The 25,410-nt window shown below is 64.6% G+C and overlaps 4 protein-coding genes, 1 long non-coding RNA gene and 1 other non-coding gene across 19 annotated transcripts; 1 reads left to right on the forward strand and 5 right to left on the reverse strand.

The window, feature by feature from the left end:
* Positions 1–880: 880 nt before the first annotated feature.
* Positions 881–5,660, reverse strand: CD151 (CD151 molecule (Raph blood group)). Of its 11 annotated transcripts, none has more exons than XM_059069080.2 (9): positions 5,525–5,660; positions 4,512–4,576; positions 3,575–3,684; positions 3,292–3,483; positions 2,795–2,869; positions 2,213–2,317; positions 1,952–2,110; positions 1,732–1,818; positions 881–1,647 (listed from the first exon to the last, which is right to left on the reverse strand). In XM_059069080.2, exons 3-9 carry the CDS (start codon positions 3,656–3,658, stop codon positions 1,588–1,590), a joined length of 762 nt encoding a protein of 253 aa, XP_058925063.1. In that variant the 5' UTR covers positions 3,659–3,684; positions 4,512–4,576; positions 5,525–5,660; the 3' UTR covers positions 881–1,587. The 11 variants fall into 11 exon arrangements, with proteins under 11 accessions (XP_058925063.1, XP_058925062.1, XP_058925061.1 ...); XM_059069079.2 differs by having other exon boundaries at positions 3,575–3,688; XM_059069078.2 differs by having other exon boundaries at positions 3,575–3,659; positions 5,525–5,658.
* An 808-nt stretch (positions 5,661–6,468) lies between these two features.
* On the reverse strand, positions 6,469–11,121 carry CRACR2B (calcium release activated channel regulator 2B). Of its 3 annotated transcripts, XM_067037915.1 has the most exons (10): positions 11,032–11,121; positions 9,628–9,815; positions 9,438–9,549; positions 8,817–8,991; positions 8,240–8,386; positions 8,021–8,111; positions 7,788–7,880; positions 7,412–7,578; positions 7,150–7,221; positions 6,469–6,929 (listed from the first exon to the last, which is right to left on the reverse strand). In XM_067037915.1, exons 2-10 carry the CDS (start codon positions 9,790–9,792, stop codon positions 6,731–6,733), a joined length of 1,221 nt encoding a protein of 406 aa, XP_066894016.1. In that variant the 5' UTR covers positions 9,793–9,815; positions 11,032–11,121; the 3' UTR covers positions 6,469–6,730. The 3 variants fall into 3 exon arrangements, with proteins under 3 accessions (XP_066894016.1, XP_066894017.1, XP_066894018.1); XM_067037916.1 differs by lacking the exon at positions 11,032–11,121 and having other exon boundaries at positions 6,469–7,046; positions 9,628–10,305; XM_067037917.1 differs by lacking the exons at positions 7,412–7,578; positions 11,032–11,121 and having other exon boundaries at positions 6,798–6,929; positions 9,628–10,305.
* A 1,596-nt stretch (positions 11,122–12,717) lies between these two features.
* PNPLA2 (patatin like phospholipase domain containing 2) lies at positions 12,718–17,828 on the reverse strand. Of its 2 annotated transcripts, XM_059068601.2 has the most exons (9): positions 17,444–17,828; positions 15,437–15,669; positions 15,289–15,354; positions 14,744–14,953; positions 14,446–14,506; positions 14,157–14,333; positions 13,903–14,035; positions 13,573–13,695; positions 12,718–13,481 (listed from the first exon to the last, which is right to left on the reverse strand). In XM_059068601.2, the coding sequence occupies exons 1-9, from the start codon at positions 17,628–17,630 to the stop codon at positions 13,211–13,213; spliced, it is 1,461 nt and encodes a 486-aa protein (XP_058924584.1). In that variant the 5' UTR covers positions 17,631–17,828; the 3' UTR covers positions 12,718–13,210. The 2 variants fall into 2 exon arrangements, with proteins under 2 accessions (XP_058924584.1, XP_066894015.1); XM_067037914.1 differs by lacking the exon at positions 15,289–15,354 and having other exon boundaries at positions 17,444–17,804.
* Positions 17,829–21,016: 3,188 nt separating this feature from the next.
* RPLP2 (ribosomal protein lateral stalk subunit P2) lies at positions 21,017–23,276 on the reverse strand. The gene is made up of 5 exons (XM_059068602.2): positions 22,854–23,276; positions 22,535–22,658; positions 21,984–22,032; positions 21,235–21,333; positions 21,017–21,130 (listed from the first exon to the last, which is right to left on the reverse strand). The coding sequence occupies exons 2-5, from the start codon at positions 22,655–22,657 to the stop codon at positions 21,054–21,056; spliced, it is 348 nt and encodes a 115-aa protein (XP_058924585.1). The 5' UTR covers position 22,658; positions 22,854–23,276; the 3' UTR covers positions 21,017–21,053.
* On the reverse strand, positions 21,819–21,953 carry LOC131760677 (small nucleolar RNA SNORA52). Its single transcript, XR_009336782.1, has one exon. It is a non-coding gene; the product is annotated as a small nucleolar RNA SNORA52 (small nucleolar RNA).
* Positions 22,999–24,701, forward strand: LOC136794482 (uncharacterized). Its single transcript, XR_010841324.1, has 2 exons — positions 22,999–23,116; positions 23,195–24,701. It is a non-coding gene; the product is annotated as an uncharacterized lncRNA (long non-coding RNA).
* Positions 24,702–25,410: the final 709 nt, after the last annotated feature.

The following is a 25,410-nucleotide window of genomic DNA, read 5'->3' on the forward strand; positions in this document are numbered from 1 at the left end:
TGAGGGTACTGCTGCCAGTAGCTTCCAGGCTGCACCCAAGGCCTGCAGCGCGCTCCCCTCCACAGACAGCCCTGAGATCCCCACAGTGGGTGGGAGGGGCCCTGCTGGCTGTCTGGGCTGGACGGGCTCTCGGTGCCTCAGGCACTGACGTACCACCCTGTGAACCAGCGGGAGAGACAGGGAGATCTGTCTCTCCGGGGCCTCTGTCCTGTTGCGGCTCAGGCTGAGGCTCAGAACGGGAAGCTGCCGCCTCGGCGGGGGTCAGGCAGGCCCTGGTGCCCTGCAGCGGGCAGGGCCATGCAGTTAGGGAGGCACCCTGCCCCGGGCACCTTCCTCAGGGCTGGCCCAGCTGCTCAGACGCCTGAAGTGGGGCCCCCTGAATACGGGTGAGGGGACCACAGGAGGGAGATGGGGTCTGCGCGGCAGTGTGAGGAGCTGGGCGGCCCCTGGGCGACAGGGCACGATGGCCCTGCCCTGGCTGCCCCTTCCAGCCCCGGCTCCCACTCTGCCAGCACACGTCCTACCAGACACACGCCAGACTCGCTCCCGAGACACCAGCCCAAGCACCTTCTCCCATTCCTGATTCCTGCGCCGTGGCCAGAAGGGCCCCTGGAAACCACAAGCAGTCCCGGCTACTGCCTGAGGTCTAGCCGCACTTCCTCTGGGGCTCTGGCCACACCACCAGCTTTGCATCAGAGAACGGCTGAGGTGCTGCATCAAGGCCTGTCCCCAGCCACCTCTCCCTTGAGTCCCCTTGGCCCACAGCTGGCCCCGTCCTCCTCTGTTGTGGCCCTGCGTTCGGGGGGTCTGTCCACTCTGCTGGATGTGACGGCCCCGGGGGCCAGAACTGTCTGTGTCACCAGCGTAGTAAGTTCAGCCATCCATTCCACAGACATTTATTGAGCACCTCCCACACAGCAGGAGCAGTCCTAGGCACCCTCAGGCAGCAGTGAATAAAACCCGCAGGACGCCTGCCTCCAGGGAATAGGTGACGACAGTGAGCTAGCTAGTGACACAAGACCTTTAGATGGTGGTGAGAGCAGCGGGAACACGGCAGGGGAGCAGCAAAGGCTTGGCCCCGGAGGACTCTTGCTCGGTTCTCCCCAGGGGCTGGAGGTGGCTTGCTAAGGAGAAGCCCCCAGTACCTGAGGGGCCTGAGGGCAGGTACACGGGGCTCCTCACCTGCTGGCGCCCGGCTCCCCACTGGGCCAGCCCATTTCTGCCCAGCTCGGCCCCTCTGACTGAACCCAGGCCTCAGGGAGCAACCCGAGGCCACGACCCTGGCCCCCATCCACCCAGCCCAGCAGACAGGCAGACAGGCAGACAGGCGGGGCCGACCCCAGGCCTTGGGACTTTGGTGTGCAGCTAAAGGCACTTGAAGCTGCCTCCGGGGTTTGGGGGTCCCCAGAGGTCACGGTGATGGCACGGGGGGGGGGGGGGGCGCTGGGCCCAGGCATGAGAACACCAGGGGGAGACCCTGGCAGGCAAGGGGCGGAGCCACGTCCTGGACCACAGCTCCCTGGCTGTCAGTAGTCAACGCATGGCAAGAAGCTGCAGCACACACGGAGGGCCGGCCCACGGGCAGGGTCAGTAGTGCTCCAGCTTCAGGCTCTTGTACAGGCAGCACGTGAAGATCATGCCAAACACCTGAGCACGGGGCCAGTGTGAGCGGACGTAGCCGCCAGCACCTTGCGTCCCAGCACCCGCCAGCCCGCCCTGCCGCGCCCGCACCTGCACGCAGGCGATACCGAGGCCCACGGCCCCGATGATCCTCAGGTGCTCCTGGATGAAGGTCTCCAGCTTAGTGATGCAGCCGCCCTGTGGGAGCGGGGCAGGGGGTGGGCGCTGAAGGCAGCAAGTCGTCCGGCCCCCTCTGGTGTCGGGCCACACCAGCCCCCAGCGTCCCGGGCACCAGGGCCCTGGGCGTCTCAGCAGGCCCCCGCCAGCCTACCTCCACCTTGTAGATGTTGGAGGCGTGGTCGCGCTGCCCGCAGCCGGCCACCACTGTCTTGCAGCAGCTGTCAGGGACCACGCGGCCGCCTGCCTCGCCCGAGCGGATCCACTCGCTGTCCCGCCAGTCCTGCGAGTTGTTGCTGCCACAGCAGTGGAACTGCAGCAAGAACACGGCCCAGGCTGAGCCCTGACCACCCACCCCTGCGGCTGGGGCTCCCGCACAGGTCTGGGGAGGTGCCTCCCTGCACCACCCACCCACCTCCTGCTGCAGCTTGTCCACAGCGCTGGTCACACCCTCATGGCCCAGCTGATGGTACCGCTTGGTCATGGTGTCCTTCAGGTTCTCCTTGAGCTCTGCGTTCAGCTGGGGTGAGGGGGTGACAGCTTCAGCCACAAAGTCTATGACTCTCCAAGGTGGGGCAGAACGGGAGTGGGCACAGACGGGAGAGGGGCGCAGGGTCAGGGCTGGGGTCAGATGCATGGCTTAGGTGGCCGTGGGGAGGGTCGTGGGCAGGGAGGGTGCTCCAGATCCCGTGGACACCTGCCTCCCCCGCCAGGGCCCCCAAACAGGCAGCTTGGGTGCTGCGGGCAGGCTGTCCATCTCCGTGATCCACCCTCCCCCTAGGACCCAGTCCCCACCTCCAGGGCCTGATGACACAATACTCAGCCCTGGACCCTGTGGGGGTCCTGTGTGCATGTGCGCGCCCTGCCTGTGTATGTGTGTGTCCCCGTGTGTGGGTGTCTGTGTCCCCGTGTGTATGTACACGTCGCCTGCGTGTGCATATCCATCTCGCTGCACGTGCGCGTCCACGTCGCCACACAGCCCGTCTGAGCCCCTCACCTGCTGATAGTAGACGTAGGCCAGGACTCCCGCAATGATCTCCAGCAGAAAGATGAGGAGGAGCAGGATGAAGTACTGAGGGGGTGCAGGGACCCAGTGAGATGGGCTGGGACACGGACACCCCCAGTCTGTGAGGACTCCCCGGGCCTGGGCACGGCAGAGCAGAGCCACTGCCCTCAGCTCCCAAGCGGCCACACGGTGAGGGCTCCAGGCAGCAGGTGGGGGCTGGGGGACCGCCAGGACCCCCGATGCTCTCTCAGGTGTCTTCCCTCTGCTGGCCCAGCTGGGATGGGGGGACTCACAGGAGTGGGCAGGTGGGAAGGGACGCCCCCCAGGTGAGCACAGCAAAGTCTATCCTGCGGTGTCACACTCAACCCCCATCAGTCCCTTCTAACTCCCTCAGGGACCCAGAGCCAGCCCCCCGCAGCCTGGCAGGGAGCCCTGGCAGGTACCCGCAGCCCCACCCCCACCCCCAGTGCCAGCCACACCCTGCTGACCAGACGCAGCAGGTCCCTCCGCTCCTTGAAGGTGGCGCAGCAGCCCAGAACCCCAGTCACCATGACGACAACGCCCGCCACCACCAGGATGTAGGCTGTGGCCAGGTAGGTGCCCGAGGCCAGCAGGCTGATGTAGTCACTCTTGAGGGCCAGTGTCCAGATGCCCACGGCCATGACGGCCAGACCAGCCAGCTGTGGGCAGTGCACACCGGTCACCACACCTGGCCCCAGGTCTGAGCCCCAGGCCAGGCTCCTTTCGAGGCTGGGGAAGGGGGTGCCTCACCCAGAAGCAGCAGTTGAAGGTGAAGAGCAGGTACTTGAGGCAGATGGTACCACATGTTGTGGTCTTCTCGCCGAACTCACCCATCCTGCGGCAGGGAGGCAGAGGAGGGCCTGCCTGGGAGGACGGCCAGACACCAGTGGGGACAGAAGGAGGGGACACAGATGTCCAGACCAGCCCCAGGTTGGGGCCAAGCCAACTGCCTGCCCGGGTGAAGGTTCTGGGAAAATGTCCATGGCAACCAGGACACTTCCTGTGAAGGCCGCTCAGGAGCCTCCACCCCCACTGCAGCGAGGGCAGATGGGGTGCCCACAGCCTAGCTGAAGGCTGGGGGGGCCAGGCTTCCCTGACCAGAGCCCAGGGCACGGTGAGGGGGGGCCTGGAGGACCCCCAACCATCATGGGCTGACTCACCCCTCTGGCAGCCAGGGTAGGAAGCCCCAGCAGGCACCTCGGGGTGACCTCATGCAGGCTCCCCACCCGCCCCAAGCATTCCCTGGGCCCCACGTCACAGGTTGGCAGGAACCCACCGGCTGCTGGGGGGGAGGAGGCTGATCAAAGACAGACCGACCTGCCCCTTGCTAGCCTAGTCCCAGGGCCTTAGGAAAGCCTCTCGGGGCTCGGTGAAAGGACAGGCCTTCCTTCCTCCCAGCGGGGGCAAGTGGAGCTGGCAGACACACACCCGCCCAGACCTGGGGGTTCTTCCTCATTACTGGAATGGAGGCAGCCACACTGACTCCAGGGAGAAGTGGGGCTACCGGCTGTGCTCCTCCCCAGAGGCACCCCAGGGCCACCCCACCCGCTCTGTTCTGGGGTGTCCGCACTTGGGGGGGGGGAGTGGCTGTGGGACACAGATGGCAGCTGAGCGCCCGGGGCCACGTTTCCAGACACACACAATGCCGCCCAGAGCCGAATTTCTATCCACCCCGCCCAGCACTCACCTGGCTGGTGGGGATGTCTGTCTGTAAGGCCGGCCAGACGGAAGTTCCTGCCCAAGGAGCCTCCGCTAGAAGGGCAGGGACAGACAGGTCACAGGTCTGGCTCAACCTGGATGGTCAGGATCCCGCCACCCCTCTTTCTGGCCGACCCAGGCACTGGACCCGAGCTGGCCTTCCAGAGCAGGCAGTGTCCACCCCCTGCCTGTGGCTGAGAGGGAAGAGGCCAAGCCCGGTATTTTGGTCTGGGCCAGGGCGGGGCAGGGCAGAGGACATTTCTGGACAGTCCGATCCTGGGAGGGACCGCACGCCTTCTCCAGGCCCCCACTCTGAGCCTTGGCACCAGACCTGTCACTGCCCCTTCCCCCACCAAGCAGCAGTAGCTGCAGCCTGGAAAGAAAAAGAGGCGCAGACCGCTAGCACTGCCGGGGTGTGGAAGCCCCACGTGCCGGCAGACCTCGGCCTGCCCTGGGGTCCCAGGCCTCCCGGGGAGGCTGCTTCCAGACACAGATCCGGCCCGACCGGCTGAGGAGGGGCCCCTCTTTCCGGGAGTGCCTGGCGGAGATGATCCCCAAGGGAAACGGCCGGCCAGAAATAGCTCCCGCGGCCCGGGACAGAGCCGCCCCACCCACGTACCCCGCAGCCCAATCGGCCCTTCGGCGCCCCGCACCGCACGGTGGGGGACTCCAACTCGGCTCCAGCCAGGCCGGGTGAGGAATTCGCAATGAAGTCACCGCCGCCGCCGCCCCCCACGCCCGGGCGAGGCGAACGGCCCGCCCACTCGCACCGGGGGGAGAGGAGGGCACCGGTGTCTGCGCACAGTGAGAGGGGTACTCGCGAGGAGCCCCTAGCCGGAAGGGGCCGCCAGGCCCGTCCGGAGACCCGGGAGGCGCCGCGCCCTCGCCCGGCGGACCCTCTGCCCGCCCGGCCTCCGGGCGCCCGTCTCCCTCCGGAAGCGGCCTGCAGGGCCGCCAGGCGCGCGGCTTCTCCCGGCCGGGCGGGCCGGGCGGTGCACTCACCGGCCACGCGTCCGAGTCGGGCCGGCGGGGGCGCAGGCGGCGGCGGCTCGGAGCGCGGAGAATGCTCGGCCGACCGGGGGCTTGCGAGCGAGACGCGCCGGGCCGCTCGGGTCCCCGCCCCGGGCCCGGAGGCCCCGCCCACGGCCGCGACGCGGGGCAGGTCCAAACAGCGCTCGGCGCGAGCTGGCGGAACACCAGCGGGGGCGGGCCCCGGGGGTCCGCCCGAGGCGGCGGGGGCCAGGCGGGCTCGGGTCCCGGGGGCGCCCACAGCCCCGCCGGCCCATGCCTTCGGGAGGAGCTGAGCTGGGGGCGGGGCGGGAGGCTGCAGGAGTCGACAGAATAGATGCGGGCCTGGGGGGAGACTCTGGTGGTGCGGTCAGATGCAGACAGGAGCCTCTCTGGGCGCCGTTGGGAGGACGGCCTGGAGGGGAGGCCTGGGGTCACTGTGAGAGAGAGTCCAGTTTGGAGGGCATCTCCTGGGAGTGGTGGGGGGAGGTGAAGGAGAGAGGGCAGCGGCTGTCGACCCGCTTCGCTGGGGAGCCGAGAGCGGGAGTAGAAGGGGAAGGGAGTCCCAGGCGGGCCCTGAGGCGGCACAGTCGCTGGGAGCGGCTCTCCTTGGACAGTGGGCAGCACTCATCCCCAGCGCCCTGCCCGAGGCTCGCGCTGGCAGGGCGGAGGGGCACGGGGGACAGCTCAGGCCTACCCCCGGCGCCTCCGCTCAGGACTCCAGTGGGCTGAGCTAGCCCACCCAGGACTGTGTGAGGTCTGGCATGGGGAGGGCGTGGCTGACTGAGGCTGGGGGTAGGCAGGGAACTCCGCCCTCAGTTCCTACAGCTTTGACGAACAGTGAGGGCTTGGGGACATGAGCGGGGACACGCGTTGGAAATCTCATGCTTATACCTCTCAAATGTTGTGGCTCCCACACACACAGGAGGCCGAGGAGGTCGAAGTCAGTGGACTTTATTTGGAAGAGGGGGTTTTCTGCTGGTTTTGATGGGATGGGGGTAGGGTGAGGACCGGCAGGGAGGCACAGCGAGACCCTGACCACCCAGGATTAGTTCCTTCACGTCTGCAAGTCAGGCAGGCCAGGCAGCCTACTGGGTAGAATCCACGTTCTGGATGGGCAGCCCCCAGCCATGAGGAGTGGCCTTCAAGGGACAGCTTCTCCGAGTAACCAAGTAACGCCCAGTGAGTCACTCGGGCTGGTCAGCGGGCACTGGGAAGGTGGCCAGAGCCGCGTCTGGGGGGGCGAGCCCAGCTACTACAACAGCAGCAGCAGCAGCAGCAGCAGCAGCAGCAGGTGGGCCCCAGCAGGGGGGCCGTGGTCAGAGCCTTCCTGCGGCCACTGCCCAGCCGCTTGGCCTCACAGACGTCCCTCTCGTCTCGTAGCCTCGTGTTCAGCTCCCTGAGGAATAGGAGTCCAAGGGCTCTGAGAGGTCTCAAGAGGCAGCATTCCTAGGTGGGGAATGCAGGCACGGGGTCTGGCGCTCCCTCAGACCAGAAGAGAGGTGTCTGTCCGGGGCTGCAGCATGAGGGATGGAGGGAAGACACAAGGAAGGACTTCCTCGCAGTGGAATGGGGCAGTGAGCGAGACTGTTTGGGAGCTAGGAGCTGCGCTGACGCACCTGAGCAGTTCCAGTTGCCGCAGGAGGCTGAGCTTCTCTTTCTGCATGTTCCTCGAGACAGCGACCACGTCTCTGCAGGACGGAGGTGGTGATTTGGGTGCAGGGAGGCTCCTCGGGGTGCCCCACGACCCCCTGGAGGACCCTGCCCCACGGAGACCCTGGAGGCGGGGCTGGGACGGGTGGGATGGAAGCCCTGAGCTCCAAGCGCGACCCTTCTCGGGGTCCGCCCCTGAGGGCCCGCCCCAGCCCCGCCCCCCGGCACCGTTGGGTTTGCTCCCGACGGCCCAGAAAGTCGCTCTCCATTCTGCGGAGCTGCTCTTGCGCCCCTTCCAGTTGCGCCCGCAGCGCCTCGTTGGCCAGCCACAGCTGGGCGTTCTGCGCCTGCGCCTCCAGCTGCTCAGTGGTCCGAGCCTGCAGCTGCTGTTCCAACTAGGGTGTGGGGGGATCGAGGCTGGAGAGAACCCCCCCCACGTCCCCGGGATGCTGCGTTTGCCCCTGACTCCCAACAATTCCGGGGCTGGGAACATAGGCCCAAGGGCCTCAAGGACGCCGGGGAGTGCATGGGGGACGGTGAGGATGGGGCTTGGGCTGGACCGCCGTGCACGCCTCCCGGCCGGGACTGCCTAGCAGCCGCTCACCTCCCGCTGCCGCAGCCCCGCGCGTTCCAGCTCCTGCTCGCGACTCTGCAGCTCCAGCTCTAGGCGGCCTCTCCGCTCCTCCCGGGGGACGTCCTAGGACGGGCGGGGACACCTGAGCCCCGGCGGGCGGCGGAGCGGCAGGGGCGCGGGGGGGACCACTTCGGAGAAGGCGGGGCCGGGGAGAGCCGCGCGTCCGGGGTTGGGCCGGGCGCGGGGCGGTGCTGCGGGCCCACCTGACTACGCAGGCGCTGGCGCTGCTCGCGAAGCTGCTGCTCCGTATCTTCGTACAGGCATCGCACCTCTCTCTCGTGCTCGCCCTCCCGCCTTCGGGAAACCGGCGGTGAGACAGCTGCTTAGAACCTGCCAGCAGTACAGCCCTCGGCCCCGCCTCTACCACCTCGCGGAGCCCTTCCACCTGGCCCTCAGGCCGCCCCCGGCCCCCCAGCTCTCACCGCCGCAGCGCCTGCTCTAGGCCCTCCCGCTCTCGGGCCGCTTCCTCCAGGCAGGCCGACGCCCGCATCAGAACGTCCTCGAAGGATCCCAACAGTTCGGGTCGCTCACGCTGCAGCTGGGTCCAGAGCGTCCGAATTGCCCGCTGCCTGGGGGTGGGGGTGGGGGTGGGGGTGGGGGTGTGGGAGGGCAGAGGTTGAAGCTGAAGCGGGGACTCCCCACCCCATCCTGCAGGGTAAGAAGCCCCCAGAGGCCCCCGTAGTCTTGCACAAGCAGGGCATCCCTCTCCTGGGTGCTTTCACCCCTGCGGGGGTCTGTGCCTGTGCGGGGCTTGTGTGGCCAGGAGGTGTGTGTGCGTGGGGTTGTGTCCTTGTGTACACAGGGCTGTGCCTGGCTGCTGCCTCCTGAAATGCAAATTCTGTGGGAAATCACGCCCGGCACGCAGTAGTTGCAGCTGAGAGGGAAGACCTGGCCTAGGGACCCTGCCTGGGAACAGACTCGCAGGCGACGCGGACAGGCAGCATGCAGGTAGACAGAGAGCAGATGAGGGTGGTGGAAGCCGGGCCAGCACCGACTCACTCGCCCAGGACCCGGGCCACCCCTAGCTGCACCAGTGCAGAGCAGAATCTCTCCTCGTCCTCCTCCTCCAGGGAGCCCCCGGTGCCTTGCACATCCGACCAGCCGGCCTCGAAGGTTTCCTCTGGAGCCCGGGAGGGCAGAGCACCCGGGGCAGGCTCCACCCCCACCAACTTCCCTGCGGGCATGGGAGGGAGAGATCACCGGGCTGTGGGTTACCACCCGCAGCCCAGCCTACCCCCCACCCCACCCCCCCCACCCCACCCCCGCACATCCTGCTCTTTCTCTGAGCCCAGTTTCCTGTTTTTCTTCCTCATTCTGGTCCGATTCTTGTCCTGGGAAAGGGAGGTGACAGCTGGGCTCAGGCCAAAATGAGGCATGCCTGGCTCCCAGCCCCACCTGGGTTTGGCTCAGGGAGCAGGTCATCTCCACATATGCCCCAGCATCTGGGGGGCTTCCCGTGGTACCTGAGTGTACAGACACTAGCCTGTGCTCTGGAGGGAGGCCAGGGAGAAGCACGGGCTGCCACCCATGTGGGCTGTGGGCCCCAGAGAGTCCCACATGTGCCAGCGGAGAGTGTCTGAGCAGCAGGGGTAGGGGCTGAGGCTCAGGGGCCGGGCTCACCCAGGCCAAGGCAGAACTCCCGAGCGGTGAGGAAGCCAGTGTGCGCCTGGTCCAGACTTTCGAACACAGCCTCCAGCTGTTCAGGCGTGAGGGGCAAGTCGCTCTGCAGGCCCTGGCCAGGCAAGGATGGCAAGGCTGAGTAGCCAGGCTCAGCCCTGGGGTGGGAGGCCTCTTGGGGCTGGGGGCTCACCTGCAGGTCGTGCCGGGTGATGAAGCCCTTGGCCTCCTTGTCGCACAGCAGAAACAACTCCTGGGCCTGCTCCAGTGTCGCTGCCAGTGGCTCTGGGGCGCGCCCCTCATCCCACCCCTCATCCTCCTGGGCCTCCCCAGCCCCAGGCTTCCCGGGGCTGGCCATGGTGGGGGTCTCAGCCTTGGGCGCTGTGAAGCCAAGGAGAAGTCAGGGCCTGAGCAGAGCTGAGAAATGAGGGGAGAGGAGAAGCGGAGGCAGAGAGGGTGAGGGGCAAGGGTGGCTGAGGGCTAAGCTGGAGCAGTGGGGGGCAGAGGAGCCTCCCTGCCCCCATGGGAAGGTGGAGGCCCAGAGAGGAGGGGCAGCTGGGGGAGGTGTGGCCCAATTGCAGGTGGTGGGGCTGGCGCGAGGTGGCATGGGTGGAGCCTGCAGGCCCAGGGCCACCCAGGGAGCCAGGGAGCCAGCCGGTGCAGGAGAGGATGTGCTGGGGGGAGGAGACGGGGGTGGGGTGGGAGGGCAGCTATAGATCTTGTGATGGAAAATGAGGAGGTGGGGGCTTGGGTGAGAGAATGGTCAGCCGGAGAGAAGCTGAACAGGTCCTGGAGTCGGGGCCTGGAGACCGGGTGGACCGGGCTGGGCCAGTGGGATAGCCAATCCCGGCTAAGTCCTTAGCCTCTGAGTCTGGGCCTCTGGGTCCTGCTTCCAGCCAGCTGGCAAGCGCGTGAGCTCCTCCCTCCCTGCCTGCAGCCCCGCCCACCGGCACCAGGCCCCAAGAGGTGCAGGTGCAGGGTCCAGCCTGGGCCACGATGCCTTCTGTGGCCCTTGTCAGGAACAAGCTCAGAGTCTAGTTTAACAGGCTCTCCCGCTGGCACTCTGCTCTTCACCAGACTGGCCTCCCTCCCCATGGGGGCACCCTGCCCCCTAATCAGACCACCTGTCATTCCCACGACACCCGGACCCCAGAGTTCCCAGTTCTAGCCCCCAGCGTGGCGACAGTCCCCCATGTGGGACCCTGTGGTCCTCACCCCCCAGTCCAGGACTGTGATTCTCTCTCCCCACCCATTCCTGGGGGATGAGGGAGGCGACCTCCAAAGAGGGCAGGTCTGACAAAGGCCGAGAGGAGGGGACGCAGGGGTGGAGACATCTCCCCCTCACGCCGTCACCTTCCCGGGGCGGGCTCCATGGGACCGGGAGGGCCGTCCCAGCCGGAAGCTGCGCTGTGGCCGGGCCGGGGAGCGGGGGGAAGGGCTGCCTGAGCCCCAGCACCCTGGGGCCTAGCCACTCTGGCCCCGCCAGTGCGTGCCCCAAGGGGCCCCGGAGTCCCTGACCACGACACGCGGGGATCGGCGCGCCTTGGGGGGACGGGGGGACGGGACGGGCGGCTACCTGCGAGCTTTGCCACCTCACCTGCTGCACACCGGGCTGTTGTCCTGCGGGCACCGGGGCCCCGGCAGCGACGGCCCGGGCGGAGCCGCCGCCGCGTCCTCGCGTGTCCCCGCCTCTCGGCATTGCCCCGGTGGCCCAGCGCTCGCCTCATAGGCCGCCCCCCCCCGCATACGGCCCAACCCCCGAGTGTCTGTCCCGGCAGAGTCCGAGCGAATAGTGGGGGGATGACCCTGGGGACCCTTCCTACACAGGGCCAAAGTTGGGGGGCAGTCCTGAGGATCCCGATTTAAGGCGCCAAAGTATGTGCAGGAAAAAGGCAGGAAATAGACCAAAATATTTTCAACGGTTTTCTCTAGAAGTGGGGTGACTTTCCTTTCTTGCCTATACTTCTCCAATTTTTATTTTCCATTTTTAAATAATAAACGCGTACAAGAAAATGGTACTTAAATCAGCGGCATAGATGCCTGTGCGTGTGAGGGTGAGTGGCTGGCGGGGGGGCGGGCAGCAGAAGGAGGTCCTTGTCTCAACAGGTGCCCCAAGCACTCCTTTGGGGGCATAGCCCTGACTCAGGTTCCTGTTGGGGGAGGGCTGCCAGAAGGTTCTGGGTGGGGCCTGTGTGTGACCTTCCTGCGGGGATGGGGGGGAGAAAATCCCATCATCTTCCCAGGGGTCCTCCTTCCCGGACCCAGCCTGGCACCCACCTGGAGGGGCTGGCCTCGCAGAGCTGTTCAGGCAGCGCTGGGGGGCTGGAGGCCTCTGCCTCTTCAGGGGCCTGGGATCCTTCTGAACTAGAACAGGTTGGGCCTATAGGACAGGACCTTGAGACCAAGGGGGTGGCCCCTGGCACAGGTGCACGGGGACCTGCTGAGCCGGCTCTCCCAGTCCTGCAGTCCCACTACCGTTATTGTTGGCTGGGGGCTACTGCCGCCGCCCCGTGCCTCGAGGGGAAAGGGCAGAAGGGCAGGTGCCGGCTGAACCTGGCAGGACTAAGAGCTCTGGACCTCCAGCCAAGTGCCCAGCTCTGCTCAGGCGCCCGTCACCCCACGGGCCCTTGTGAGCACCAAGGAGGGCTGGTTACATCCCCTCAGACTGCCCAGGCAGGGCAGAGAAGGCCTTCAGGAAACCACGTCTCCCCCAGAACAAGATCCAGCCCCCTTTAGTGCAGATCTCGGCCTGCCCAACATTCCATATCCCTCCTGTATACTGACAGGAGACTGGGGACACAGTGTGTGCGGGGGGGGGGAGGACAGGGGAACGAGGTGTGTGCACCTCGCAGTGAGGCTCGTGGTGACAAGGACAAGATCCGCATCACCGACAGAGCCTTGGGCCAAACACCCCCAGTGGAGCAGGCCCCCAGCGCTCAGTTTGGGAAATCAGTCCCACGCCCCCAGGGCACCATGGAGGAGAGGTACAGACACCACTTTGGTAAGAAACTGAACAGTTCTGTTTTTATCTTGCAAGTATCTTGGTCCCCAGTACTTCCACTGGCCCTTGGAAAGCTGTGCCCAAGGGTCCCAGCCAGAGGAGTGGGCTGAAGCCTAGGAAGCCCGCAGTGCTTTGAGGGGGGAGCCCCAGGCCCAGCTGGCAGGGCCGGAGTGCCAGGCTCGAGGAGAGCGGGAGCCCAGGAAGTACTGGCCTGAGGCTGGACACTGGGGGGATCAGCTGGGGGCACCGGGGGTGGGGGGCGTCACATACAAGTGAAGGAGGTAAGGCTGAGCGGTGGCATTTATTACATCTGCTTTGGCAAAAATAAATAATTCACACACATTCTTCAGCCAAACGAGAAAAATGTGGAGGGAGGAGCTGGTGCAAAGTTTTCAGGAGTAATACTGCACTCGCGGGTGTGGGTGCCGGGCAGGGGCCACAGGTGCGGGAGCCCCCAGCCCGCCTTCCCCAGCCCCAGGGCGGGGCCTGGATAGGGAGGTTAAGGCACAGGCAGGGGGCCCTCTGCGAGGGGAGGGCTACTCCGCTCCCCTCCCTCATCAGTGCAGCGTGTTAGTGGTTGGTTGACAGCAAAGGCCCCTGGGGCAGCATGAGGGACCCCCATCTCCTCTCTCTGCAGGGGGAATGGAGAGAGGCCGCGGAGGGGGAGCTCAGCTGGCCCCGGGGCCCTGCCTCACGGGGCAGGGAAGCTAGGGGGCCTGGCCCTGGCCCTCGGCACCAGGGGTGGAGAAGGCCGAAAGGCCGGAGCGAGCGGCTCTCAGCAAGAGGGCGAGCCGGGCGGGGGCTGCGGGGGCGTGAGGGCCGCACCGGCAGGGGTGCGCATGCGCAGGGCGTCCTGCGGGAAGGCCACGTTGGTGCAGAAGAGGCCCAGCAGCAGCTGCCGCTGGCACTCCTCCCACTTCGCCAGCACGTCCCCCAGCGACAGGCTGTTGCGCATCCAGCTGGGCAGCGCCTCGCTGTAGACGGCACAGGACAGCGGCACGGACGGCAGCGACCGGGTGCGGCGCAGCATCACCTGCTCCGACAGCCTGCGGGCGGGGAAAGGACCGAGGGAGGGAGGGCTTTCGTGGGGGCTCCTGAGGCTGCAGGCCGGGGTGGACATGGCAGTAAGGAGCTCACCTGGAGGGCAGGTGGCTGCCCAGCTTCCTCTTGGCGCGCATCACCAGGTACTGGCAGATGCTGCTCGTCTGCTCCTTCATCCAGCGGATGTCCTCGGGAACGTCGGGCAGCCACTCCAGCAAGCTGGGGCGGGGCACAAGGCATGGCCTCAGGGGCTATGGCCCAAACCTCACGCCCACCCCACCCCACCTCCGTCTGTGCCTGGCTTCTGGGACCCCGACATGGCATCTCTGCAGCCCCTTAAACCGGCTGCCTTTTTCTTCCCTCGAGTGCCCACCACCCGGGGATGATCCAGAGTTTGTCCCTGCACCCCTTCCCCCTGCCCCGCACCGGATGGTAAAGGACACGGCGCTCTCCAGCGGCAGAGTGTAGGGCACCATCATGGCCGTGGCCAGACGCACGGGCAGCATGTTGGAGAGCGTGGTCAGCAGGTCCGTGGGTTCCATGCAGGCATCCAGCAGGGCTGTGGGTGCAGGAGGGAGGTTGGTGGGAGGTCGGTGGGGGAGGGAGGTGGAGCCCAGGACCCCTCTGCTCCTCTGTCCCCCGTCCCCCCAGGTCCCCCCTCTCCCGCCAACCCCACATACCCTCATTGAGCCTGGAGGGCAGGTGCTCCAGGATGTGATCCTCCCCAGGTGGCTGCAAGTGGTCCTTGACTCCAGTCCTCTCCGTGGCCACCTCGGCCTCCTGTCCGTCTTCATCCTCGGGGGCAGGAGGGTGGGCAGGAGGCAGGGCCAGCAAGGGGTTGGGCTGGTTCAGGAGGCCTGGGGAGTGCGGGGGCAGGACGCGATAGGCGATCAGCATGGCTGAGGCCGGCTGGCCCACAGAGGACGGCCACGCAGAGCCCACCCAGCTGCCCAGGCAGCCCCCACACACCGTTCCGCCGCAGGAAGCGCAGGCCATCCCTGTAGCCCTGCTTGCACATCTCTCGAAGCACCTAAGGCAGGGGGATGAATAAGCTGGGGCAGGGGAGCCAGACGTGCCCGATAGAGTCCCCAGTGTCCCTGAACCACCACCCCACCCCGCCCCACTGCAAGCTAACTTGGATTCAGGACCAGATCCAGGTTGGACAGAGGCTGGATGGGTTGCCCCAGTGGAGAGGTTGTGCAGGCCGTAGCCAGGAGAGGCCCCCAGGGAGCTGTCCCTGGTGCCCGGCGGGGAGGTCTGGTCTCACCAGGGGCTCAGGCGGGAACAGGGCCTTGGAGAGACGGTAGAGGTTGCGCAGGTTGAACTGGATGCTAGTGTTGGTGAATCGGAACTCGTGGATGTTGGTGGAGCTGTCCTGTGGGCAGATGTCACTCTCGCCTGAGAACGGGGACACTGTGATGGTGTTCTTGAGCTCATAGAGCGGCAGGTTGTCTGAGATGCCACCATCCACGTAGCGCTGTGGCAGGGACACAGGGTCACACGGGGACAGGCCTGCAGGGTGACTTGGGCTGCCCCCCGATGGCTATTTCATTTGGGCGTTTCACCCACTGGGCACTGGCCACTGAGCAGATGGCTAGACAGTGGGGGGATGGGGAACAGCCACAGGAAAGGTGCATCTGCGCAGGGCTGGCCTGGCTCTTGAGTAACTCTGGGGGAAGTGAGGCAATGGGCAGTGGCAGGAGTGAGGGGCTGGGATGCAGAGGCACAGATGGCTTCCTGCCCGCCTCCCTGTCCCACAGCCCACAGAGGAGCCGACTCGTCACCCAGGAAAGCTGCCCAGGAGATACTCACTACCCCCTGGAGGGAAGGAGGAATGAGGCCACAGTACACAGGGATGAAAGTGCTGCAGACGTTGGCCTGTGGGGCAGGGACAGAGGGGGCCAGTGAGCAGGGGCCTTGGGGTCCCTACTGAACCCCCAGTGTGGCCCCCAGGGCCCACCTGGATGAGCTCGTCCTTGGAGTTGAAGTTGGTTATAATGACGTTCTCGCCATCGGAGACGCGGGTCAGGGAGATGCCCAGGCGGCCACTGGCACGCTCATGGCCATCAGCAGGCAGGGTCTTCAGCAGGCAGCCTCGGATGATCTTCACCAGGTTGAAGGAGGGATGCAGTGGGCCCAGGAACCGCTTCCGGGCCTCCTTTGACACCTCAATGACGTTGGCACCAGCCTCACCTGCAGCAGCAGGGGCAAGGGTCAGGGGCCAGCACTCCTGGGCTTTGCACACTGCCCAGGGCTCCAGACCTAGGGTCCACGGCACAGACTCTCGGCACCCCTTTCTACCCTAGGGCAGTCTCAGGGTCCACCGTGGAGCCTGGCCCACAGCTGGGGCTTCTGCCACCTGCTCCTGGGGAGAGAGGGGCTCCCGGGAGGGCAGACAGCTGGGGCCACAACTTACCCTCTGCCCAGTATTTCCCAACTGCCCGCCCTGATCTGTGAGTCACTGGGCCTGGCGTGACATGGCACCCAGCCCCCACCCCGGGGAAGGATAGAAGGCAGAGGCTCAACTCTGACCAGGCTCAGCCTTCACCCACTTGGCCAGATCCAGATGCACCGACCCCAGTGCCTCCCAGGGGTCCCACAGGCCCAGGGGCCTGAGGTTGGACGTAGCAGGGCTGCATCACTCCTGGGGAAGCACACTCGCATTCCACTGCAGCCAAGAGCAAGCAACCACCTGACATGCCTCTTGGGGGCCCGTGGGCACTGGCCTAGGACAAAGCCAGGGTGGGAGCAGGCCCAGGGAAGAGTCAGGGAACAGCAAGGCCTTGGGGAGGAGCTGAGGACCATCCCCCAGGTCAGGAGGGGGGCAGCGTGGAGCCAACACCTGCCAAGTTGTGGGGGCTCCAGCTGCCCAAGACCACTCCCACCCGTGAGAAAGAGGTTTCTTGGGAGTGGGGTGGGGGAGGTGCCATGGAACCATGTCCTCAGCTAGGTACCACGGACCTGAGACCAGCACAGCGGTCTGAGAAGCACTTGCCTGAAATCCTCCATGAGTAGGAGGGGCAGGGCCACAGTGGTGAATTCCCAGGTCCTAAGAATGTAGAGCTGTGTTCCTTCCACCCCACCCTCCTCAGGGGAAAGGTCACCGGCAGGGTGCAGAGAGGAACGCTGGATAGGCTCCTGATAGGCAGGGCATTCCAGAAGCTAATGACCCCTCTGTTACTTTGGCTGCCCTAGTCGGCTGGGGGCCGGGCAGCATTCCCAGGACTCCGGGAGGACTCCGTGTGCTGTAAACATCACTCGCACTGGCCGCCGGAGGTGTGTGGGTGGAGGAAGCCGACTCCGGGGCTGCAGAGTCCTAAAGCACCTCACACCCCACGGAGTGGGCAAAAACGTCTGGCCGCAGTCCACAGAGGGCCCCAGGCCCACAGTGGGCCGTGCGCCAGGAAGGAGAGGGCGGCAGAGAGCTTGCGCTGGCCGGGCCCAGGCCTGACCTGCCGGTTCCTCCTCTAGGGGCCCTCGGGAGACACCAGGCCACGGTGCCCAGACGCGCTCCTAAGAGGCCAACCCTTTCCCAGCCCCGGGGCCGTGGCAGTCCGGAATGCCGTAGCCCCAGGAGACAGAGACCGCTGCCACCCGGGCGGATGCCCGGATCAGGAGGACGGCCTAGGCCCCTCCCCCGACTCTCGCGATCCCGCCCACGAACTACTTTCTCTTTCCAACGAAATAGCTCGTGCTGCACCTGCCAGCCCCCCAACCTTTGCGCCTGAGGGGCGGGCCCTAGGCGGCAGCCTCCGCTCAAGAGGCGCGCAGGGCCCTACCGCAATCCCCGGGCACCCTCGGAGCAAAACAAGGCAGGCCCCGCCCCTCGTCGGCGTCCGGGATTGGAGCCTGGATACCGGGCAGAGACCCCAAGGGCCCCGCGGCCCGGCCCGCTGCTCTGTTTGGACGGAGCGGGGCGCTCCGCGCTCACGAGGAGCACACGCCAGCCCCCGCCGGCCCCGCTCACCCAGGCAGGCCCCGGTGACCAGCGCCGTGGCCGTGAGCGCCCCGGCCGAGGCGCCGTAGATGTGCGTGGCGTTGGCCACCAGGAAGGACGCGTGCTCGCGGAAGCAGGAGGCCACGCCGATGTGGTAGACACCGAGGAAGCCGCAGCCTGCGAACGAGATGTTCCATGTCGTCTCCCTGGGGAACATCGCGGCGGCCCGCCGGGCTCCCGGGCTCCGCGGGCGGCCGGCCTCGCTGTGCGCCGCGCGCTCGCCGATTGCTCTGGAGCCGGGGCCAGAGCCGGCCGGCCGGCCCCGCAGTCGCTGTAGCTCGGGGTCTCAGCCAGCGGAGTCGGAGAAGCTGCCGGGGGAGGAGGCGGAGGCGGTGATTTTAGCGGGGGGCGGGGCGGAGCTGGCACGCGCGGCCCAATTGGGGCGCAAGGGGAACGGCCTCGCCCTCGGGGCGGACCCTGGAGCCTTGTCCCTGGCCCCGAGGCCCCACCCAGGCCGAAGCCCGGCCCCGAGACCACTCCCCTCTCCGGAAGCCCGTCTCCACCCAGAGACCCCGCCCGGAGACCCGGGCCAGGCTCTGAGACCCATCCCTGCCCCCACTCCCCCTCGCCGCCAGCTGTCCAGGCCACTGGGCCCTGAGAGGCGACACCTGCGGCCCCGCCAAAGACACTGGGCAGGCCCGGACGAGAGTCCACATCCTCGACCTCCCGCTGCCTCGCCACCTCCCCACCCCGCCATCGTCGACGGCGGGAGGGGACACCAAGTGGCCCAGAGGTGTGGGGATGGTCGAGCTCAGGTCCGGGACGACGGCAGTCTGAGCTGGATACCCACGAGGGGAGGGCCCTGCTGTCTGGGAAGCGTCCGCCCCCTCCCTCGGGGATCGGCCTAAAACACCGACCGGGGACCCTGAGGAGCTCGCCGAGGACCAGGGACCTGAAGGACCCACCGACTCATCCACAGACTTACCCATAAACAGAAAGGGCGCACGCGAATCACACACAACTTCTAGAGATAACACCGGCGTGGTAGACCCACACCCGACATCCCGACCCAGCCCTGCCTGCCACGCGCCTAGCTCCACCTTGGCACTAACCTGGTTTCGACCTGCATCCTGCCCCAGCTCCTCAGGCTGTGGGGTCTACATGGGTATGACTCAAGCCCTGTCCCACCTCACTAACTGCCCCAACAGGTGGAGCACTCCTGGTGATGTCACCCTCCCGCCCCTCTTCTGCATTTTTCTCCTGGACTGTAGGGCAGGCCTAGCCTGGCTTGGACCCAGAGGCCAGCCCTGCACCTCACCCCACCTCCCAAACGAGGGGCTTGTCTGTGCTGGGCAGTGGGTAGCCAGTGTGCATCCTTCTCCCCAGGAACACTAGCTCCTCTGGCTGGAGGTTGGCTCAGGACCCAGCTTGGGGCTGCGTGTCCCCCACCTGCCCCCCGAGGCCCAGGTGGAGAAGCCAGAGCAGGGCCTCCCCAGGACAGGGCCATCTGGCGTCATGCCACCCAGTCCTCAGCCTCTGTGCTCCAAGCCACCCATGCTTAGCACCATGTGCGCCTGGCATGGGGACCAGCGCGGGTCTGCGTGAACAGTGAGCAAAGTCAACACAAACCCTGCCCCACTTGGGGGAGGGGGTGGGAGAGACGGTTTCTATTAAGTTCAGATGAGGACTGAGAAGGGCGAAGAGGTGTGTGGACACTATTAACATGGGAAAGCAAAGGGCCACCCACCTACAGGACGTTCGAAGGCCCTGAGTGGGGGAATTAGGAGAGGGGAGCCCAGGTCTGGGTGCTGTGGGTGCTGGGAACGGGGAGGCAGGGGGACGAAGGAATTTGACTTAGAACCCCAAATGCTTGGGTGGGATGGAGGCGCAGTGCAGAGGATGTGGCCCCGTAAGGGTGACTGAGCCCTTGGGGATGCTGCTGGATGCAGCAGGCGACAAGGGGTGTGACACAGTGGGGATGGAACAGACCCCCAGGGCCAGCCTGCAAAGCTCAGGGGTTCACCAGGGTGCCACCAAGGAGGACCGGGACAGTGCAAGCTGAGCCAGGAACCTAAGCAGGCCATCCCTGCAACCGGCTCCAAGGGGAGGCCAGAGCCCATGCCCTCCCCGTCTCCAAGGGACTGTGGGGCTTGGAGGGTGGCGCTACCCCAGTGCGGGGAGACCTCTGCTCCTATTTCCACACCCTGGCTGACTTGTTTTGGGTACATATTCCTCCCACCAGGCCCCAGGAGCTCTGCAGCCGGGAACAGGGTGGCCCTTCCTAGAATCCTGGCTGGGGGTGGGAGTGGACCTGCCGCCCTCAGTCTGCACAGAGATGGTCTGGTGTCTGATGACTTCCAGGCAGCTGTCATGCCCCCACCCCCATGGTGTCCTCTGGCTCACACAGGGCCCTTCTCTTCAGCCTCCAAGGCTGGGATTGTGAGCTCTGCCCCCGGACCCTGCGTCACTCCCCTGGGGGGCCGTCTCTACCCTAACCTTGGACCATGGCCCCATGCCACCTGTGTCTCTGGGTACCCACAGCCCCACCTCTCTTCCCACTCATACTTTCCCCTTGCAGCCTACACTGCTAGGACCCCTCATCCCCCCTGAGCCCCGTGTCCCACACCCCGTCCCCCGAGGCCCTGTCCCAATCCCCACTCCTCTGGGTAGCAAAAAGGCCATCAGTCCTCTCCCTGCACGCATGAATGCCCCTGCCCTGAGGCCTCTTCCTGAGGGAGGGCCCCCCACGCACCCAGCCCTGCTGTCTCGTGCTGCACTCATTACTCTCCTCCAGAACTACAGGCCCACAGAGGCAAGTCCTTCACACAGGCCTACCATGTGGTGGGCACACGACAGGTGCCCACCACACCACAGCCTTCAGAAAGCAAAGCTGAGCATGTACTGGGTGGCCTGGCATTGGTGGGTGACTGCCAGTAGCTGCAGGGCCAGGATGGTGCCTGGATGGACAGTGGGAGGGCCTCTCCCCTCTGCCCCACATCCTAGGCCAGAGCCTGGCAGAAAGGGCACAGGCAGGCCCGACACGGAAGGACACAGCAAGCACGGGACCCAACATTGCTGCCCACAGACCACTCCTGAATCTGCCCAGCAAAGGTACTGGCCCACCAGACAGCTGCAGACACAGGCTCAGAGAAGGTAAGTCCAAGTTGCTCAGGGGATTAGGTGGAGCTGGGGAACTGACCCCCACAGTGACATCTGGGGTCCACACACCCACCACCACATCTCCTCTTGTGCATAACTTAAAGCTCTCCCAGCCTTGTGGGAGCTGCTAGCCTCAACTGGCCTGACCCACCTCGCAGAGACCACCCACCCCTGCTTTTCAAGGGTTCATAGGTGTCCCACTGAAGGCCTCATTTCCTAGGAAGGCCCTGGCAGTCCACAGGAGCCAGGACCATGCCCAAGAAGGGGGCTCAAGGCTTGGCCACACTCAAGACCCACAGAAAGTGCCCCCCGTGCAGGCACTCCACTCCTGGCTCTTCAGGCAACCCGCTCCACCTCATTGAGCAAGGGCCTTGGTTCGTCCTGGGATAAGACTAGGATGCAGAGACCACACTCTGACAAAGGGCTCACAGACAGCTCAAGAAATACGCAAACAGGGTTTTATTTGCAAGGGAGTGGGACTCTAGTCAAACAAGCCAAAGCCCATGTCGTCATCTGACTCTTCTGACTCCTCTTTCTTCTCCTCCTTCTTCTCCTCCACTGTGGGGAAAGAGAGCATAGTGAGAAACACCCGCGGAGCAGGCCACACTCCCAGCAGAGACCTCAGTGTGTCTGCAGAGACAGCTGCCTGAGCCTCCACTTACCTGCAGCTGGGGCCGAGCCCGCAGCAGGAGTTGCAGCTCCTGGGGCTGCAGAGACGGCCACAGCCCCGCCAGCGGGCATGCTGGCCAGCTTGCCAACACCTACAGAAACCAGAAAGGAAAGGTGAGACCACAGCAGAATCCTAGCCTCAACGTTACTCAAGAGTAACGAGACACTTAGCCCAACGTATTAGGACCCATATCGTAGGTTCCTGTTCTTCCACACAGGAGGATCTGTTGTCACTCCCAGAAATTGGCTTCTAGGAATCCCTCCAGCAGGGCTACAAGACCACGACGCCCTACCCTGGAGGTAAGCTAGACAAACATGTTTACGATCAGGCAGGTAAAGTCCGCTGCCCCAGTGTCCAGCAGCGAGCTCACAGACCAAGCTGTCTGCTGAGCTGGCTTTGCCCCGTCACGGACCCAAGAACTGAAACAGCTTCCCAAGAGCTCAACTTCCAGACAAGTCCCACCTATCCCAGTCTGACACCACAGGGCAGGGGCTTGTGGTCAGCCCCAGCACCCCAAGAAGGGGTGGAGAGACTTGTTTACAAAAGCCCAGTGAGAGCATGGGAGCCCTGTCCCAGGGCTGTCTAGAAGCGCCCGCGGCATGAGCCCACTGAAACCCTGCTCACTCCTCTGGGTAAGGCTTCTAGGGTGCTCTGGTCCACAAGCGAAACCTGGCAGGTCACAGGCTGACCGGCAGGAATTAGGATGGACCGTGAAAACCAAAGTCCTGGACACAACCTCACCCTGGGCAATGACGTCCTCGATGTTCTTTCCGTTCAGCTCACTGATGACCTAAAAGAGAGGAGTGGCCTAGTTTAAAAGAGGCCTACCGTCACACCCCTGCCCCCAGCACAGCCATCACGACCGACTCGGGACAGGTGAACTAAGACGCCCTGCATGTAAAAACGAACACCAAAACCTACTGCTGAGAAAGAATACAAAATATCTCACTTTACACTCAATATGCGTCAAAATAAGTTTCACCAAGTTGGGTGAAAAAAAGATAAGATCAAGATGCACGTCACCGATTTCATTAAAAAAAATTACTAAGAAACCTTCACTTACACGTGACTTGTGTTACTACGGAGACACGGTGAGATTTCGCTTCACCCCCACTTTTTCTTCCTTCGGGCTGTACCAGTACATCAGGGCAACCCCAAAACTATATGGGCTGGCAGAAATCAGCGGGAATCTACACTTTCCCAAAGGGAAACGTCGGGTTGGGTAAGGGAGGGATCCCCCTGTGCGAAGTACAGAGCAGACTGGGGGCTTCGGGCCCCAGCAAGGCGGCTACCTTGTTGAGCCGGTCGTCGTCCGCCTCAATGCCCACGCTGTCCAGGATCTTCTTGATGTCCTTGGCGTTGGGGGAGGAATTGCCCCCGAGGGCGGCCAACAGGTAGGAGGCGACGTAGCGCATCCTGCGGCGCGAGGAGAGGGCGACGGCGTTACGGGGAGGCCTCCCGCCCCCTCCCCGGCCCGTGCACGGCCGCGCGTGGCTCGGTCCGGGGACCCCGCAGAGGTTCGGCAAGCGCCCAGCCCCGCCCCGCCCCGCCCGCCCGCCCTCCGTGGCACTCCCAGCCCGGCCCGCGCCCCGGCCTGCCCGCCCCACGAACTTGGCGGCGGCGGAGAAGCCTCGCGCGTGCGACTTCTGCGGTGTCAGGGACGGAAAGGAAAGCGCCGGTGCCGGGGGCGGGGGTAATTCGCTACCCAGAAGCCTCCGGGACCTGCGCGCAGCGCCCCTTGAGGGCGCCTCCTAGTGATGTCAGACGGTGCCTAACCCCGGAGGACGCAGGTGACGCCATTATCCCGTCTTGTCCCGCAGCCACCACCGCAAAGGCGAAAGGCAGTTCCGGGCCGCCTTCTTGTATACAGTGGGGTGAGTGCCCCTCAAGATCCCTGGGGGAAGCAGGGTAAAGCGAGGCGCGAGTCCGAAGTTCAGCGTTTTTCCTTTTAGGGCTCCCAGGATGCCACGCGGCGCCTACAGCTCCCACCATGCAGCGCAGCCTTCACGCCCAGGTCGCATCTCTGCGGGAGAGGCCGACGCAGCCGGCGAACTACAAGTCCCATGGTGCATGGCTACCGGAAGCGCGGGTACGCTGCTGCCTGCGCGGGCCGCACGTGGCCCGGGCGCTATTCCACTGGTCCAACCCGCTGCCCTTCCGGGTCGCAGGTGGTTCCCACTCGCGGGAACAGGAGTTCGCTGTCCGGCCCGCCCAGTGGGGTGGGCGATCCGCTCCACGCGCTCACACCGCGGAACCCAGCCGCTGCTCCGCCCCCAGCGCCTTGGTGGGGGCTCTGGCCGAAGCTGGGAGGCCCTGTCACCACCGCCCCGAGAAGCGGAGCCAGGGGTGCCGAAGCCCGCGTGACTCCCACCCGACCCCCGCCCTGGCCTTGTCGGCTTGGGACAAATCTCAGGGTCCACGAGGACGTAGCACACGTCACTCATTCACTCTCCGTGTCAGGAACCCTGCTGCAGGCTGGCGTCGGTCCTGAGAGGGAATAGGCCCGGTTCTGCCTCCGCAGAACTCAGGTTCTAGTGCGCGTACACACTAAATAAACGAGGCAGTTCCAGGCTGACACTAACACGGGGCTGAAGGATGAGAAGGAGCCGGCCCTGCGAAGATGTGGGGCGAGCATCAGGCCCCAGGGGTCAGATGCAAAGGCCCAACTAAGGTGGCAGGAGATGGGTTCAGAGGCAGCAGGTAGCCCGTGCGGGCTCTGACAGCAGGTGAACCCATGTGTTAGCGCCAAGCACTGGTTTATTAACGCAAGCCCCACAGTACCCTTGTCGTGTAGATGAGGTCAGGTGTAGAAAGGTTTTTTTGCTCAGGGTCACACAGCTGCGGTGAAGTGGGGAAACCATTTGCAACCACACAAAGTGTTGTGATTGTTTTTATTTAATTTTTTTTTTTTTTTTTTTTTTTTTTTTTTTGTACGCGGGCCTCTCACTGCCGTGGCCTCTCCCGTTACAGAGCACAGGCTCCGGACGCGCAGGCTCAGAGGCCATGGCTCAGGGGCCCAGCCGCTCCGCGGCATGTGGGATCTTCCCGGACCGGGCCACGAACCCGTGTCCCCTGCATCGGCAGGCGGATTCTCAACCACTGCACCACCAGGGAAGCCCTATTTAAATTTTTTAATGGTAAAATAATATATAACGTAAAACTTACCATTTTAATCATGCAATTTAGCGGCACTAGGTGCATTGACATTGCTGTGTAATCATCACCCCCATCTAGCTCCAGAACTTCTCAAACTGAACTCCATACACATTAAACAACAGCTCCCCATTCCCCACCCCCAGCCTCTGGCCCCCACCATTTTACATTCCGTTTCTATGTACTTGACTACTCTAGGGACTTTACAGAAGTGGAATCATACAGCATTTGTCCTTTTGGGTCTGGCTTATTAGAGTAATGCTCTCAAGGTTCATCCACATTATAGCATGTGTCAGTATTTCATTTCTTTTTAAGGCTGAATAATGTTGCTGTGATTTGTTTGTTTGTTTGTTTTAAATTCTTCTGGCAGCTATGTGGAAACTGAAGGGGGTATAGGAGCTGGGGAGAATGGAGGCCTGGTGGGAATTGCCCGTCCGGATGGGAGGGATGGCGGTAGCTGGCGAGGGTGGAGGAAAGAGGGTACACGCGGTATCATTTGGGGCGGAACAGGCAGGAGCAGATGTGTTTACGTGTCCGTTTATAGGCACCGACTGTGCGGGGTGAGGAAGCAGGAGTGGGGAAGGTTCTCTTGAGAGTCATACAGACCTGGTTTGAGGTCCTTAGCTTTGGCGCTCACCATCTAGTGGCCTTGGGCAACATCTGATCTCTCGGAGCCGCCTTACCATCTAGTGGCCTTGGGCAACATCTGATCTCTTGGAGCCGCCTTTTTCTCCCTTGTGAGATGCGGAAAGATAGGAGGCAGCATGTGAGGAAGCCCACTGCTGGGGGCATGTGACCCACAGTGATCACCATAAAAGTAGGGCCATTGGAGCTGGGGCCCAGGCTCTGCAGGGCTTGAGAGGAGGCCTTTGGGGCTGGCTGGGGACATTCTCAGAGCTGTTCTCTGGCAGGAGGTGGGTGTGGGGCAGCAGCTTTGATCAGCACCCGATACCCCCTGCAGCCAGAGATCCCACTAGCTCATCTCAACATGGGGCCGGGAACGCACAGCCCTAGA

This window comes from Kogia breviceps, chromosome 7 (genome assembly GCF_026419965.1).
Source record: "Kogia breviceps isolate mKogBre1 chromosome 7, mKogBre1 haplotype 1, whole genome shotgun sequence".
Classification (NCBI taxonomy): Eukaryota; Metazoa; Chordata; class Mammalia; order Artiodactyla; family Physeteridae; genus Kogia; species Kogia breviceps.